Source organism: Entelurus aequoreus, linkage group LG13 (assembly GCF_033978785.1).
Source record: "Entelurus aequoreus isolate RoL-2023_Sb linkage group LG13, RoL_Eaeq_v1.1, whole genome shotgun sequence".
In the NCBI taxonomy this organism is placed as follows: domain Eukaryota; kingdom Metazoa; phylum Chordata; class Actinopteri; order Syngnathiformes; family Syngnathidae; genus Entelurus; species Entelurus aequoreus.
The window spans coordinates 24,531,392-24,549,888 of NC_084743.1; the positions used below are offsets into that span (position 1 = coordinate 24,531,392).

The 18,497-nt window shown below is 40.0% G+C and overlaps 1 protein-coding gene across 2 annotated transcripts in view; it reads right to left on the reverse strand.

The window, feature by feature from the left end:
* The window catches only part of dnah7 (dynein, axonemal, heavy chain 7), a 213,917-nt gene that overhangs the window by 38,844 nt on the left and 156,576 nt on the right, over nt 1-18,497 (reverse strand). For both annotated transcript variants that reach the window (XM_062067607.1, XM_062067606.1), the window contains exons 61-62: nt 15,168-15,305; nt 2,573-2,803 (exon numbers count right to left, since the gene is read on the reverse strand). In XM_062067607.1, coding sequence (XP_061923591.1) covers nt 2,573-2,803; nt 15,168-15,305 — 369 coding nt within the window. The remainder of the gene's footprint in view (nt 1-2,572; nt 2,804-15,167; nt 15,306-18,497) is intronic.

Consider the following 18,497-nt stretch of genomic DNA (forward strand, 5'->3'; position numbering starts at 1 on the left):
GCCGCTTGTACCCGTGATCTTGTCCTTTCGGTCATAACCCAAAGCTCATGACCATAGGTGAGGATGGGAACGTAGATCGACCGGTAAATTGAGAGCTTTGCCTTCCGGCTCAGCTCCTTCTTCACCACAACGGATCGATACAGCGTCCGCATTACTGAAGACGCCGCACCGATCCGCCTGTCGATCTCACGATCCACTCTTCCCTCACTCGTGAACAAGGCAAGGAACTTATTCAGCCTGTTGGTTCTTGGCCCTGCACTTTTTAGTATTTACATGCTGCCGCTAGGTGACATCATACGCAAGTACGGTGTTAGCTTTCACTGTTATGCTGATGACACTCAACTCTACATGTACCTAAAGCTGACCAACAGCTGTAGTCAGCTGGAGGCGTGTCTTAATGAAATTAAACAATGGATGTCCGCTAACTTTTTGCAACTCAACGCTAAGAAAACGGAAATGCTGATTATCGGTCCTGCTCAACACCGACATCTATTTAATAATACCACCTTAACATTTGACAACCAAACAATTACACAAGGCGACTCGGTAAAGAATCTGGGTATTATCTTCGACCCAACTCTCTCGTTTGAGTCACACATTAAGAGTGTTACTAAAACGGCCTTCTTTCATCTCCGTAATATCGCTAAAATTCGTTCCATCTTGTCCACTACCGACGCTGAGATCATTATTCATGCGTTCGTTACGTCTCGTCTCGATTACTGTAACGTATTATTTTCGGGTCTCCCTATGTCTAGCATTAAAAGATTACAGTTGGTACAAAATGCGGCTGCAAGGCTTTTGACAAAAACAAGAAAGTTTGATCATATTACGCCTATACTGGCTCACCTGCACTGGCTTCCTGTGCACTTAAGATGCGACTTTAAGGTTTTACTACTTACGTATAAAATACTACACGGTTTAGCTCCAGCCTATCTCGCCGATTGTATTGTACCATATGTCCCGACAAGAAATCTGCGTTCAAAGAACTCCGGCTTATTAGTGATTCCTAGAGCCCAAAAAAAGTCTGCGGGCTATAGAGCGTTTTCTATTCGGGCTCCAGTACTCTGGAATGCCCTCCCGGTAACAGTTAGAGATGCTACCTCAGTAGAAGCATTTAAGTCCCATCTTAAAACGCATTTGTATAATCTAGCCTTTAAATAGACCCCCCTTTTTTTAGACCAGTTGATCTGCCGTTTCTTTTCTTCTCTCCTCTTCTCCCCTGTCCCTTGCGAGGGGGAGTTGCATAGGTCCGGTGGCCATGGATGAAGTGCTGGCTGTCCAGAGTCGGGACCCCGGGTGGACCACTAGCCCGTGCATCGGTTGGGGACATCTCTGCGCTGCTGACCCGTCTCCGCTCGGGATGGTTTCCTGTTGGCCCCGCTGTGGACTGGACTCCCGCTGATGTGTTGGATCCACTGTGGACTGGACTTTCACAATGTTGTGTCAGACCCACTCGACATCCATTGCTTTCGGTCTCCCCTAGAGGGGGGGGGTTACCCACATATGCGGTCCTCTCCAAGGTTTCTCATAGTCATTCACCGACGTCCCACTGGGGTGAGTTTTTCCTTGCCCGTATGTGGGCTCTGTACCGAGGATGTCGTTGTGGCTCGTACAGCCCTTTGAGACACTTGTGATTTAGGGCTATATAAATAAACATTGATTGATTGATTGATTGTTCACTATTCTTTATTTATTTTAAATTGCCTTTTAAATGTCTATTCTTGGTGTTGGGTTTTATCAAATAAATTTCCCCAAACAATGCGACTTATACTCCAGTGCGACTTATATGTTTTTTTCCTTCTTTATTATGCATTTTCGGCCGGTGCGACTTATACTCCGGAGCGACTTATACTCCGAAAAATACGGTACGCTATATACATTTTTTTAAATTTGAAAATCTTTATTTATTAGAGAAGTACGTCACAGTTTTTAATTTTACATTTGATTTTTTAAATTACCGCAAATTTGGGGGAGATAAAGCATATTCTCCAATGTTTTTGTCCTAAATTAAGCATTTTTAAGCATACAAATATCAATACTACAGTAGTATTGGGCAGGAGAGGAGACCAAATCACTTAGAACGTGCTGTTCAGTATCGTGGCCACTGATTGGCTCAGCCTCAGGAAGCACTACTAAAGTGCAGTGTTTCTTAACCGTCGTTGGGCCGCGAGCGCCTGCCTAGAGCCACTAAAAAGTATCTGTTTCTCAGCCGTATGGGCCGCGGCGGTACTCAGTGGTAATGCGCTGGCTTTTCATCGTCATTCTCAGAGGCTCAACAAATCAAAGAATATCATCTTTTTTTTTTGTTTCACTAGAAAACAAAGCTACTGTAGCGCGGACACAAAGTATCTGGTTTAATTAGCAGAGTTCCCACTGTAATCAGTCCCTGTACAATATTGCTTTACAGTACATAAATTGTAAAATCAATAATGATTCATCATCTGGCCTCACTTTTGATCAAAACAAGCATAGCCTAATTAGTGTGGTTTGGCTGGCGGCGGCAGAAGTCCTCTTTATTCTTCAACAATACCGCTGTGTGCGTGTGTGTGCTCGTGTGTGTGTGTGTGTGTACCTTTATGGCTTTCTGAAGATCCACACAGGAGTCGCGGATGGTGGCGAGCAGATTGTTAAAGCGGCCCATCTCCTGCACCAAGACCGTGTTCATGCTCTCGCTGTAGCAGGTGGGAAATTTTAACATCACAATCTCCAAGTCGAAGTCGGGGGGCAACTTGCTCAGGACGTCAGCCGCCACTTCAAACACCATATCGTCGGAGGATTTGGCGTCTCCGCCTGATGAGCGGGACTGAAACAGAGAAAGAGAGCAAGAGAGGTTGGATGAGAAGGACTCTCATTGGTTTGATGTTTATTGCTGATTGAACGATCACATTAAGTAACGTATTTTTCGGACTATTAGGCGCACTTAAAATCCTTTCATTTCCTCCAAACTTGACAGTGCGCCTTATAACCCGGTGCGCCTACTGTACGGAATTATTTTGGTTGTGCTTATCGACCTTGAAGCTATTTTATTTGGTACATGGGGAAATGTATGACCAGTAGATGGCAGTCACACATAAGAGATACGTGCAGACTGCAATATGACTCAAGTAAACAACACCAACATTTTATATGTCCCACTGAAAATATAGAACATTACACACGGCGCTCAAAAATCTATCAAAATGTTTTAGTACGACTTTGGCAAGTTTTGAAGCCGCACCGCTTGATGGATTGTACTGTGCTTCGTCATACGAGTATTATTATGGTGTGTGTATAAGGTAAGACATATTATCTGGCGTTTTGTTTCGCAATATTATGCAAAAGCAACTTTTCTTACCTTTTGGTACCTGCTGATCTGTATTTGGGATCTGCATAAGTGCTGAAAATATGTGCACGACCGCCTTGGTAGTCCTTGCCGACACCGTAGTCGATAAGTTAATTTTTTTCCACTATCTTATTGTTATGGGACATTCATCCTCCGCTGTTGCCATTTCTAATACAAATTTCAATTTTTTTTCTAAAAAGAGGTGCGCGACCGCCTTGGTAGTCCTTGCCGACACCGTAGTCGATAAGTTTATTTTTTTCCTCTATCTTATTGTTATGGGACATTCATCCTCCACTGTTGCCATTTCTAATACAAAGCGCTCTCCTCAGTTGAGCGAAATGTAATTCTGTCTATGTTTAATTCCTTGCTTCTTGTCTTGTTTAATAGATGTAATCAGTGTTTGAACCTATTGAATAATACCACCTTAAAGGCCTACTGAAATGAATTTTTTTTATTTAAACGGGGATAGCAGATCTATTCTATGTGTTATACTTGATCATTTCGCGATATTGCCATATTTTTGCTGAAAGGATTTAGTATAGAACAACGACGATAAAGATTGCAACTTTTGGTATCTGATAAAAAAAAGGCTTGCCCCTACCGGAAGTAGCGTGACGTAGTCAGTTGAACATATACGCAAAGTTCCCTATTGTTTACAATGATGGCCGCATGAAGTGAGAGAGATTCGGACCGAGAAAGCGACAATTTCCCCATTAATTTGAGCGAGGATGAAAGATTTGTGGATGAGTAAAGTGCAAGTGAAGGACTAGTGGGGAGTTGAAGCTATTCAGATAGGGAAGATGCTGTGAGAGCCGGGGGTGACCTGATATTCAGCTGGGAATGACTACAACAGTAAATAAACACAAGACATATATATACTCTATTAGCCACAACACAACCAGGCTTATATTTAATATGCCACAAATTAATCCTGCATAAAAACACCTGCGTGTTTGTTATGCTAGCTCCTAGCTCCTATGCTAGCTCCTAGCTCCATAGAACACGCCAATACAATTCAAACACCTGATCAACACACACAATCACTCAGCCCAAAAGACCGTTCACCTAACCCAAGGTTCATAAAGCTTATATATTTTAAAAAAGTTACGTACATACGCAAAAAAAAGTTGCGCACATACGGTCAAGCGATCAAATGTTTAGAAGCCAAAGCTGCATACTCACAGTAGCACGTCTGCGTCTTTGTCATCCAAATCAAAGTAATCCTGGTAAGAGTCTGTGTTGTCCCAGTTCTCTACAGGCGTCTGTGTATCGAAGTCAAAAGTCCTCCTGGTTAGAGTCTCTGTTATCCGAGTTCTTCCATCTTGACTGCATCTTTCGGGAATGTAAACAAAGAAGCGCCGGCTGTGTACTGTCGTTGCTGACTACGTTCGAAAAATACGTCCATTTCGCACCGACAACTTTCTTCTTTGCTTGCTCAGCTTCCTTCTCCATAATGCAATGAACATGATTGCAACAGATTCACGAACACAGATGTCCAGAATACTGTGGAATTATGAAATGAAAACAGAGCTTTTTCGTATTGGCTTCAATGTGGAAGGCATACCCGTGTTCCCCGGTCTACGTCACGCGCATACGTCATCCGCAGAGGCGTTTCGAACCGGAAATTTAGCGGCAAATTTAAAATGTCACTTTATAAGTTACCCCGGCCGTATTGGCATGTGTTATAATGTTAAGATTTCATCATTGATATATAAACTATCAGACTGCCTGGTCGGTAGTAGTGGGTTTCAGTAGGCCTTTAACATTTGACAACAAAACAATTGCACTAAGTGACTCGGTAAAGAATCTCGGTATGATCCTCTTTCGTTTGAGTCACACATTAAGAGTGTTACTAAAACAGACTTCTTTCATCTCCGTAATATCGCTAAAATTCTTCCCATCTTGTCCACCACCGACGCCTGTGCTGTCCCTTCCAAGATTTCTCATTGTCCCTTAGGGTTGAGTTTTTTTCTTGGCCCCGATGTGGTATCAGAGTGGTCGTTGTGGTTTGTGCAGCCCTTTGAGGCATGTGTTTTAAGGGCTATATAAATAAACTTGGATTGATTGATTGATTCATTGAGTGTTTTTTTTCTTACATAAGGATTGTGAATGATAGGTAACAGCTTGTGTTGATGCTTATTCCCGCTCATCTGTGAATCTGTTGTCCATCGAGTCCGACCATGTGTTCTCCACCCGCCACTGTGTAATTATGTCATTATTGGCTAACGACAAGTGGAGATGACTAATAGCTCTTTAATTCTACCTGAAGTGTGGAGCTGCATTGCTGTCATTAAGACTGATGAGGACGTACTAGATGAGAGCCACAAATTACTAAGCCTGTTCAATGGAGTCAGTAACTAAATAAATGATAAAGGTTAGTGGGATTTCATATTTATTATTTATTTGTATATGTAAAAGGTAAGGTTTGCAATTATTCACAAATGGGAAATTACAATGGAAACATAAAAGGAATATTGCTTGCTTGAATGTGACTTGTTATTGTTTGACATGCAGGGGGTCATATTGTGCAGAGACGGACATTCCTGTGTTTAACGAGCTGGCGGGCTAGTGTGACACGACTATTTCCCCGGCAATCTTCTCCAAGACATCACCTCTCTATTTCTTAAATGAGTGACTTTGCTGCCTAGTTCTCTGAGGCAGACTGGCACTGTGTGCTCTGCAACCCTCTTCATTCTCACAGGACAAATCAACATATTTGATTTAAAATGATTTTCCCCCTCGAGTGTAGGTGTGTGCAAAATACTTTTCAAACTGATGTTTTACTTATTTCAACTGTTCAGTATTATTAAGATTAGAGATGTCCGATAATGGCTTTTTTGCCGATATCCGATATTCCGATATTGTCCAACTCTTAATTACCGATTCCGATATCAACCGATACCGATATATACAGTCATGGAATTAACACATTATTATGCCTAATTTTGTTGTGATGCCCCGCTGGATGCATTAAACAATGTAACAAGGTTTTCCAAAATAAATCAACTCAAGTTATGGAAAAAAGTGCCAACATGGCACTGCCATATTTATTATTGAAGTCACAAAGTGCATTATTTTTTTTAACATGCCTCAAAACAGCAGCTTGGAATTTGGGACATGCTCTCTCTGACAGACCATGAGGAGGTTGAGGTGGGGAGCGGGGTTGAGGTGGGGTTTAGGGGGTAGGAGGGGTGTATATTGTAGCATCCTGGAAGAGTTAGTGCTGCAAGGGGTTCTGGGTATTTGTTCTGTTGTGTTTATATTGTGTTACGGTGCGGATGTTCTCCCGAAATGTGTTTGTCAGTCTTGTTTGGTGTGGGTTCACAGTGTGGCGCATATTTGTAACAGTGTTAAAGTTGTTTATACGGCTACCCTTAGTGTGACCTGTATGGCTGTTGACCAAGTATGCCAGCGCGAACAAGTGAGGGAAAAGCCGTAGATATTATGTGACGTGGCCAACACGCAAAGGAAGTGCCTTTAAGGTTTATTGGTGCTCTGTACTGCTCCTTACGTCCGTGTACACAGCTGTGTTTTAAAAATTCATACATTTTACTTTTTGAAACCGATAATTTTGAAACCGATATCGATAATTTCCGATATTACATTTTAAAGCATTTATCGGCCGATAATATCGGCAGTCCGATATTATCGGACATCCCTAATTAAGATGTACGTATACAGTAATGATTGTATTTGGGGAACAGCAGCTTAATGGTACAAAAAAAAATAGTATACTGCAGGCCTGGCAATTATTTTGACTCTGGGGGCCAAATTTAGAGAAAAAAATGTGTCTGGGGGGCCGGCATATCTATTGTTAGGAACACTAATACAAAACCTCACAATAATGTCGGATTGAATGCTAAAAACGTTATGACAGACCGCCTTAAAGGCCTACTGAAACCCACTACTACCGACCACGCAGTCTGATAGTTTATATATCAATGATGAAATCTTAACATTGCAACACATGCCAATACGGCCGGGTTAACTTATAAAGTGACATTTAAAACTTCCCGGGAAATATCCGGCTGAAACGTCGCGGTATGATGACGTATGCGCGTGACGAAGTCAGAGTAACGGAAGATATGGTACCCGTAGAATCCTATACAAAAAGCTCTGTTTTCATTTCATAATTCCACAGTATTCTGGACATCTTTTGCAATTTGTTTAATGAACAATGAAGGCTGCAAATAAGACAGTTGTAGGTGGGATCGGTGTATTAGCAGCGGACTACAGCAACACAACCAGGAGGACTTTGTTGGAGCGCTAGCCGCGCTAGCCGCGCTAGCCGCGCTAGCCGCCGACCTCACCTTGACTTCCTACGTCTCCGGGCCGCCAAATGCATCGGGTGAAGTCCTTCGTCCTTCTGCCGATCGCTGGAACGCAGGTGAGCACGGGTGTTGATTAGTAGATGAGGGCTGGCTGGCATAGGTGGAGAGCTAATGTTTTTAGCATAGCTCTGTGAGGTCCCGTTGCTAAGTTGCTAAGTTAGCTTCAATGGCGTCGTTAGCACAACATTGTTAACCTTCGCCAGCCTGGAAAGCATTAACCGTGTATTTACATGTCCACGGTTTAATAGTATTGTTGATTTTCTATCTATCCTTCCAGTCAGGGGTTTATTTTTTTGTTTCTATATGCAGTTAAAGCACGATGCTATCACGTTAGCTCGTAGCTAAAGCATTTCGCCGATGTATTGTCGTGGAGATAAAAGGCACTGAATGTCCGTTTCGCGTTCTCGACTCTCATTTTCAAGAGGATATAGTATCCGAGGTGGTTTAAAATACAAATCCGTGATCCACAATAAAAAAAGGAGAGTGTGGAATCCAATGAGCCAGCTTGTACCTAAGTTACGGTCAGAGCGAAAAAAGATACGTCCATCACTGTCTCTCAAGTCCTTCACTGTAACGTTCCTCATCTACGAATCTTTCATCCTCGCTCAAATTAATGGGGTAATCATCACTTTCTCGGTCCGAATCTCTCTCGCTCCATTGTAAACAACGGGGAATTGTGAGGAATACTAGCTCCTGTGACGTCACGCTACTTCCGGTACAGGCAAGGCTTTTTTTTATCAGCGAGCAAAAGTTGCGAACTTTATCGTCGATTTTCTCTACTAAATCCTTTCAGCAAAAATATGGCAATATCGCGAAATGATCAAGTATGACACATAGAATGGATCTGCTATTCCCGTTTAAATAAATAAAAAAATCATTTCAGTAGGCCTACAATATTAAAACTATGACCGATAAAACACTGAATATTGACAACATATGAACGTCACACCCCCTCTCGATCGACATATTTCACAATCAAGCGAAACGCAACAAAAATGCAACGAACACTGCGAAATATGAACGCGAAGGGTAAAAAAGCCCCACCTACAATCTGATATATCTGATACATCACTAAGCTTTAGAACTTTGATGTAAAAATCTCCTTCCCTCCCTGACACCCGCATTTCAGGCTGGCCGCTCTGGAAACAATCTGGGGAAACGCTCCCCACCCACACTGCTTGGTGCCTCATCTGAGCTGCTGTGACTTAGATTACCATAGTAACCAGTATATCATGCAAAAGCGCAGATTTAAACCATTGAAATACTTTGTATAGTTCAATACTTACGGTCATTTAAAAACATCACTGCACAACATAATGGCAGCTACAGTTGAAAGATCTAAAAAAAATGTTTTTGTGAATGTCCGGCGGGCCAGATTGAAAAGCTTAAAGGGCCGCATGTGGCCCCCGGGCCTTAATTTGCCCAAGTCTGGTATACTGAGTACCTGTTTCTGATACCGTACACAGCTGTGGTATGGTAGACGGGCTCCACCTCGTGGTACGCCACAGAATCACTTAATTAAATGTTCAAACACAGTGTTACTGTTCAAACTGTGTATACTGTATAGTTACAGTGGCCACAAATATTAAATATACTTGCTAAATAAAACCTCGGCCTTGTTTTTAATGAATACATAGGCCAACTACGCTACTGTACTTCAATGCTGGTCATTGCGGTGGTACTTGGAGAGCCAAGTGTTTTTCTTAGGTGGTACTAAGTTAGGTGGTACTAAAGTTTGAGAACCACTGGTAATAAGAAAAGAAGGTAAAAAAAGTGGTGACCCCTCGACCATTTTCAAATTCATATTTTCTTCCCTTATGTAAAACTATGATTATCCTCAATAAAATGTGTTTTTTGCTAGAATTGTAGGTGTAATTTGATTACCATTATTTTTTGGGGGGGAAAAAATAATATGTTTTTCATTTTCGTCTAACCTTTTGGGACAGGTAACAAACAAAAAACAAAGTACTACTGCAAAAGGGCACGGGAAAAACGTACTTTTCTGAAGACTGCTGCTGTGATTGCACGTACAGCGTCGCCTCACCAAGCGTGGCGCGATGTCACACTTCTAAAAACACTTACTTACACAAACTCAGAAAAATCATGTTTAAGCAGGACTACCGTGGTGTGCGGCGTGCACACTTATTGTAAACGGCTCAAACGAAGGGAAAGCTCTCGGATTTGATTCGTTTAAATAATTTCAGTGAAGCTGGGAAGCTGTCAGAATCCCACAGAAGTCAAATTTTCTCAAGGTGCGCGTTAATGATGTGGGATCACACAGCCCCGTGTGTGTGACAATCATTGGTACTTTAAAGGCCTACTGAAACCCACTACTAGCGACCACGCAGTCTGATAGTTTATATATCAATGATGAAATCTTAACATTATAACACATGCCAATACGGCCGGGTTAACTTATAAAGTGACATTTTAAATTTGCCGCTAAACTTCCGGTTCGAAACGCCTCTGAGGATGACGTATGCGCGTGACGTAGACCGGGGAACACGGGTATGCCTTCCACATTGAAGCCAATACGAAAAAGCTCTGTTTTCATTTCATAATTCCACAGTATTCTGGACATCTGTGTTCGTGAATCTGTTGCAATCATGTTCATTGCATTATGAAGAAGGAAGCTGAGCAAGCAAAGAAGAAAGTTGTCGGTGCGAAATGGACGTATTTTTCGAACGTAGTCAGCCACAACAGTACACAGCCGGCGCTTCTTTGTTTACATTCCCGAAAGATGCAGTCAAGATGGAAGAACTCGGATAACAGAGACTCTAACCAGGAGGACTTTTGACTTCGATACACAGACGCCTGTAGAGAACTGGGACAACACAGACTCTTACCAGGATTACTTTGATTTGGATGACAAAGACGCAGACGTGCTACTGTGAGTATGCAGCTTTGGCTTCTAAACATTTGATCGCTTGACCGTATGTGCGCAACTTTTTTTTGCGTATGTACGTAACTTTTTTAAAATATATAAGCTTTATGAACCTTGGGTTAGGTGAACGGTCTTTTGGGCTGAGTGATTGTGTGTGTTGATCAGGTGTTTGAATTGTATTGGCGTGTTCTATGGAGCTAGGAGCTAGCATAGGAGCTAGGAGCTAGCATAACACGTACCGTACCGTACGTGCGCGTCACGTACGTAACTTTTTAAAAATATATACGCTTTATGAACCTTGGGTTAGGTGAACGGTCTTTTGGGCTGAGTGATTGTGTGTGTTGATCAGGTGTTTGAATTGTATTGGCGTGTTCTATGGAGCTAGGAGCTAGCATAGGAGCTAGGAGCTAGCATAACACGCACCGTACCGTACGTGCGCGTCACGTACGTAACTTTTTAAATATATATAAGCTTTATGAACCTTGGGTTAGGTGAACGGTCTTTTGGGCTGAGTGATTGTGTGTGTTGATCAGGTGTTTGAATTGTATTGGCATGTTCTATGGAGCTAGGAGCTAGCAGAGGAGCTAGGAGCTAGCATAACAAACACGCAGGTGTTTTTATGCAGGATTAATTTGTGGCATGTTAAATATAAGCCTGGTTGTGTTGTGGCTAATAGAGTATATATATGTCTTGTGTTTATTTACTGTTGTAGTCATTCCCAGCTGAATATCAGGTCACCCCCGGCTCTCACAGCATCTTCCCTATCTGAATAGCTTCAACTCCCCACTAGTCCTTCACTTGCACTTTACTCATCCACAAATCTTTCATCCTCGCTCAAATTAATGGGGAAATTGTCGCTTTCTCGGTCCGAATCTCTCTCACTTCATGCGGCCATCATTGTAAACAATAGGGAACTTTGCGTATATGTTCAACTGACTACGTCACGCTACTTCCGGTAGGGGCAAGCCTTTTTTTTATCAGATACCAAAAGTTGCAATCTTTATCGTCGTTGTTCTATACTAAATCCTTTCAGCAAAAATATGGCAATATCGCGAAATGATCAAGTATGACACATAGAATAGATCTGCTATCCCCGTTTGAATTTAAAAAAATCATTTCAGTAGGCCTTTAACTTTAACCAAAGTCCCCGCAACACATGGCGGGTCTTGGCAATGTCTAAGGAAGACAAGCTAATAAGAACAATTTTTGTGTATTTTTGGAAGTCGCTCAACAAACAGCTAAAAAATGCATCGGTATTTCCCTTTTAATTAATGTTGCATAGCATATTTTAACAGAGGATGATAAAATATTGAAGCCTGGCAAGTCAGCCTATAAAAAGACAGCGAGGACCCCTGGGACAGTCCCTGCAGCGCTGTGTGTTTATGTGAGTCACTCCTTTGAGTACGGGACTAAATGTGTTTTTAATGTGTGCACTTGGCTCGTTTTGGTGCATATGCACATATCATGTATTCACAGGGTGTGATGCATGTATCTTGAAATGAAAATATCCACTGAGGGAGCAGCGGTTCTTCAAATGCGCACAAGGAATGTGGGACACCTCGGGTGTAGAGTGTGTGAAGACGCCCAGGTTTGTTGGCACAAAGCTTCCTGTTTATGCTACTAAATTAGATGTAATTTTTATTTTTTATTCCTTCACCCATCTTTTGCCTTTTAACGCTCTAAAGGCCACTCATTAAAATACTTCAACAGTTTCACTTAAAATTGTGTTTACATATTGGATTATTTAGTCAAATGTTATGATGGTGTTTTTCAACCTTTTTTGAGCCAATGCACATTTTTTGCATTGAAAAAATCCGGAGGCACACAAACAGCAGATATTCATTAAAAAACGAAACTCAGTTGACAGTAAAAAGTCGTTGTCGCAAGTGTTGGATATGACTTTAAACCATAACCAACCATGCATCACTAAAGCTCTTGTCTCAAAGTAGATGTACTGTCACGACCTGTCACATCACGCCCTGACTTATTTTTAATTTTTTTTGCTGTTTTCCTGTGTGTAGTGTTTTAGTTCTTGTCTTGCACTCCTATTTTAGTGGCTTTTTCTCTTTGTTTGGTATTTTCCTGTAGCAGTTTCATGTCTTCCTTTGAGCGATATTTCCCGCATCTACTTTGTTTTAGCAATCAAGAATATTTCAGTTGTTTTTATCCTTCTTTGTGAGGACATTTTTGATTGTCATGTCATGTTCGGCTGTACATTGTGGACGCCGTCTTTGCTCCACAGTAAGTCTTTGCTGTCGTCCAGCATTCTGTTTTTGTTTACTTTGTAGCCAGTTCAGTTTTAGTTTCGTTCTGCATAGCCATCTCTAAGTTCCAATGCCTTTTCTTAGGGGCACTCACCTTTTGTTTATTTTTGGTTTAAGCATTAGATACCATTTTACCTGCACACTGCCTCCCGCTGTTTCCGACATCTACAAAGCAATTACCTGCTGCCACCTACTGATATGGAAGAGTATTACATGGTTACTCTGCCGCGCTCTAGACAGCACCGACACTCAACAACAACACATCATTTGCAGACTATAATTAAACACTATGATGCATACATCGAATAACTGTTTCAGATGTCTATGTTTTTGTATCTGTCCCTATTTCAAATAAACCTCTATAATAATAATAATAACTAGTTTGCAAAAAATATTTTTAACCCAAATAGGTGAAATTAGATAATCTCCTATGGCACACCAGACTGTATCTCACGGCACAGTGGTTGAAAAACACTGGGTTACAGTATGTGTTAATTTTTAAACCAAATGTATTTTGTTGTTTTATTGTATTTGTAGTAAGGTATATTTTTGGTAAATAATATGTAATTATGTTGCTAAAAGGCATTGTTTCTTAATTTTGTTGACCTTGGGGCCCAACTTTTCCCAATCAAATATTAACACTGAATTAGTCATTTTACTCTTGATTTTAATTGTATTCAATAAATATATATTTAGAGTTTAACAGGATAAACCTTGTGAAGTGATATGAAAGCATATGTTTAGGGCTGCATATACTATTAATTTGATAATCGATTAATCTGTTGATTATTACTTTGATTAATCGATTAATAATCGGATAAAAGAGACGAACTACATTTCTATCCTTTCCAGTATTTTATTGGAAAAAAAACACAGCATACTGGCACCATACTTGATTATTGTTTCGCAGCTTTTTGTACATGTTGCAGTTTATAAATAAAGGTTTATAAAAAAATTAAAAAAAAAAAATTAAAAAATGCCTCTGCGCATGCGCATAGCATAGATCCAACGAATCGATGACTAAATCAATCGCCAACTATTTTTATAATCGATTTTAATCGATTAGTTGTTGCAGCCCTACATATGTTAATCACAAAGATTACTCTCAAGGGCTTAAGTCAGGCTGATTACAAAAATAAATACAATCATATATATTGCAAAAAAAGGGCTCATATAAACTGATAAATAATACATTTACACACAATCATGCAGTGCTAAAAACATTAAATTCTAACAAAATTAATGATAAATGATTTAAGGTTTCTTAAATAAACTGTCAATAAAATTGAAATGCGAATGAAAACACAGTTCCAACACTTTAGTCATAATTTTTGCGCTTAAGAAACTTCTCTATGACTTAAGCTCCAGACTTCTTTTGTTTGTTTGATTTTATCATTACTGTCATAAGTGGTGGGACGGTGTATTACAACTGAATTGCTAAGCTAGCTAGAAACAACACAAGAAATAAGTGCTTAGTCAAGTTTAAGAAGTCATAAGATCTGAAAACCTTTTTTTTTTTTTTATCTCCCTGTCTGTGACAACAACTTTGTTATAAATACACACATCCTTGCTCGTCCGTTTGTAAAAATGTTTTTTATTAAATGCAAAATGGTCTTAACCTGTTGCGAAACCGCGTTCCCGCAGAAAGTAAGCAGCTATTAAATATGAATTAATAGTAGATTAATACATTGTAAGTCTAGATAGGGAATAATATTACAATAACTGTTGGTGTGATACTCCATGCATCGGTAGTGTTGATACCAAGGGTACTATCACTGAATGATAGATACTAGAGTGACTACATTGATATTTTTATTTTTACAAAATAATTTTTTTGTCGTCTATGTTCAATTGTACAAATTCAGGAAATAAGTACTGGACACAGGAGAGGATGAAAAACCAAAGGATTTAAGTAAGTAGTAGGTTTTAGTTTTTTATTGTGTACTATTATTGATTTTAATTGAAAAGTCCAAGTCATAAAAGAGAATAAGGGACTATTTTAAATATTGTGTTGATATTGTTACACTCCTGTCCTGTGTTTTCCTGATTATAATTGTGATCAAAATGTACAGTTAATACATAACTAACATCCCTACTTGCTATATGTTACGTCCACATATTTCAATAAGTGCTCTAGAAAGGGTTCATTTATTGTTTTAATTTGCAGGACAGTTAATATTGATCGCATTCCTCGATGTGAGCGACATCATCCACTTGACCAAAATGCAAGTCTACAAAAATACTTCACTGAATGCGCGAGAAGAGGCGAGAGTTGTGGCAGGACAACTCCTTTTTTCAGACACTATGGTGAAACACTGAAATATGTTACATTAATCACAGTACTTTTACCGTCTAAAAGGATTTACCTGCGTTAGCAAGATGCTATCAAACAGTAACTGTGTCTCAGCCTGGTCCTTGGTGATGTCCGCGTTGGCATTCATACCAAAAATCTCTGGTGAGGGGTTGAGAGGCAGCGCCTTGGTGTACTCTATGTAGCTGTCATACTGCAAAAGAAATGCAAAAGAGCAATCCAGGGACCATCGAGAGAAACACTTACAAGTGGGACTCAGACAGTTGACATTTGTTATAATGACTATGGAGATGTGACTCCATGAATAAAAGATGTGGTTGAATAAGTGACACTTGATAACCAAGCTCCAAGTGAAATAGAATACCATAAGTGGCACCTGTGTTACCAAATACTGTATATCAACACTTATTAGTGGTCGTATGCTGCAGTAGTTTGATAGTTTGCATGAGTTACTCACAGAATACTTCACACATAATACTATTTACATGTATAGTCACATTCACATTATGGTCTTGAGAACATCTAATTAATTAACCCTATAATATGGAGGATTGTCCATATTCTAACCACTCCCAGTCTACCAAACACAAAAAAAGAGGAGAAAGGAACAACTAAGGTTGGCAACTGCTTGTTGGCAGTGTTACTCCATTCTACAGTATTTTCCTAAGAGGGGTTATAAAGTCCAATTATTTTACAGGTGTTCCATACACTGGCAGTTGTTCCACAATACCCATATTGTGTCTCATTGTTCAGCTATATTTACCTGTTCTTCAGCAATGTTTGGTGTCCAACAATATTTAGTGATACCATGATTCAGAATGCTGTTCAGCCTAGGAGTGATTTATTAATCTAGTGCAGTGGTTCTTAACCTTGCTGGAGGTACCGAACCCCACCAGTTTTATATGCGCATTCACCGAACCCTACTTTAGTGAAAAATAAAATGGTTTTTTTTTTCAAATTTGTCCAACAATATTTAGTGATACCAAGATTCAGAATGCTGTTCAGCCTAGGAGTGATTTATTAATCTAGTGCAGTGGTTCTTAACCTTGCTGGAGGTACCGAACCTCACCAGTTTTATATGCGCATTCACCGAACCCTTCTTTAGTGAAAAATAAAATGTTTTTTTTTTTCAAATTTGTCCAACAATATTTAGTGATACCAAGATTCAGAATGCTGTTCAGCCTACGAGTGATTTATTAATCTAGTGCAGTGGTTCTTAACCTTGCTGGAGGTACCGAACCCCACCAGTTTTATATGCGCATTCACCGAACCCTACTTTAGTGAAAAATAAAATGTTTTTTTTTTTCAAATTCAAGACAAAGTTATATGTTTTTGGTAACACTTTAGCATGGGGAACATATTCTAAGTAACAAAGACTTAATTTAGAGTTATTTGGTTAGGGTTAGGGTCAGGGTTAGAGGGTTAGGGTTATAATAAGGCCATGCTGAATAAGGCATTAATAAGTACTTAATAATGACTAGTTAAGAGCCAATATGTTACTAATTTGCATGTTAATAAGCAACTAATTAATGGTGAATATGTTCCCCATACTAAAGTGTTACCATGTTTTTTTACTGGTGCATAAAATGAACCGTGCATGAACATCACCTTGTTCAAACAACAAAACCAACACAGTGCATGAACTCACAACAAATTACACACCTGCAAATCAGTGTGACTTCTGCTGTTGCCGTATCCGTAATACGCCGATAGGGAGAAGTTTGTATTTACACAAGGAGTCGGGTGTGTTTTGACCTCCGCCGAACCCCTGAGGCCGACTCACCGAACCCCTAGGGTTTGATCGAACCCAGGTTAAGAACCACTGATCTAGTGTATTAATTGTTGCTTTACAGTAAGGCTGGGCGATATGGACCAAAACTGATACTCTTATTTGTAGTCCGAATGGCGGTATATGGTTTGTACCAGTGCTTAAGGTTGCCTAAGTCTTTTTACGGCTAGATAACCAGCATTGAGAGTACGGTATTTTTCGGACTATAAGGGGCACTTCAAATCCTTTCATTTTCTCAAAACTCGACAGTGCGACCTAATGTACGGAATCATTTTGGTTGTGCTTACCGACCTCAAAGCTATTTTATTTGGTACATGGTGAAATGATAAGTGGGACCAGTAGATGGCAGTCACACATAAGAGATCCGTGTAGACTGCAATATGATGGCAGTCACACATAAGAGTTACGTGTAGACTGCAATATGTCTCAAGTAAACACCAACATTTTATATGTTCCATTAAAAATATAGAACATTACAAACGGCGCTGAAAAATCTATCAAAATGTTTTAGTACGACTTTGGTAAGCTATGAAGCCGCACCGCTTTATGGATTGTACTGTGCTTCAACATACAAGTATTATTATGGTGTGTGTATAAGGTAAGACATATTATCTGGCAGGTTTTTTTCGCAATGTTATGCAAAAGCAACTTTTCTTACCTTCTGGTACCTGCTGATCTGTATTTAGGATCTGCATAAGTCCTGAAAATGTGGGCGCGTCCGCCTTTGCCAACGCCGTAGTCCATAAGCTTCTTCTTTTTCCCTATCTTCTTGTTATGGAACATTTATCGTCCGCTGTTGCCATTTCTAATATAAAGTAGTGTAAAGTTCTTACTTATATCTTTCAGTAAACTCGCCATGAAAGTGCTAAAACATACCGGTGTAGTGAGTTTACATTATTCACCCGGCGTTGTTATTGCACTAGTGAGCCACGGATGAGGAGCTGCTGCTCTGTTATTGATTTGAGTAAAGTCTGAATGTCATTAAAACAGTTAGCTCCATCTATTGACACTTTTTCCACTCCCGTCCTTGCACGTTACATCGCTACAACAAAGATGGGGAGAAGACGCTGCCGAAGGTGAGCCACGTAAATAAGAGCGCCCACAAAACGGCGCATCCTGAAGCGACTGTCAGAAAGGGGCTTGAAGATGATCTGTAAAACATAATCTATGCAACATTTTGACCAAAGAACCACCATTACATGTTATGTAGACCACAAGGAAGGGTTTTCAATTTAGAAAAAAAAAAAAGACTCCTTTAAGGCGCCCTACAATCCGGTGCGCCTTTGGTATAAAAATAGACCTGCTCATCGGGGACGGTACTCATATTATTTGGGCTGTAAATAGTAGGGGTGTGGGAAAAAATTGATTCAAATTCAAATCGCCATTCTCACGTTGTACGATTCAGTATCGATTCTCAGTTTTCAAAAATCGATTTTTTATTTTATTTTATTTTTTTAATTTTTTTAAATGTTTTATTTTTTTATTTTTTATTAATCAATCCAACAAAACAATACACAGCAATACCATAACAATGCAATCCAATTCCAAAACCAAACCCGACCCAGCAACACTCAGAACTGCAATAAACAGAGCAAT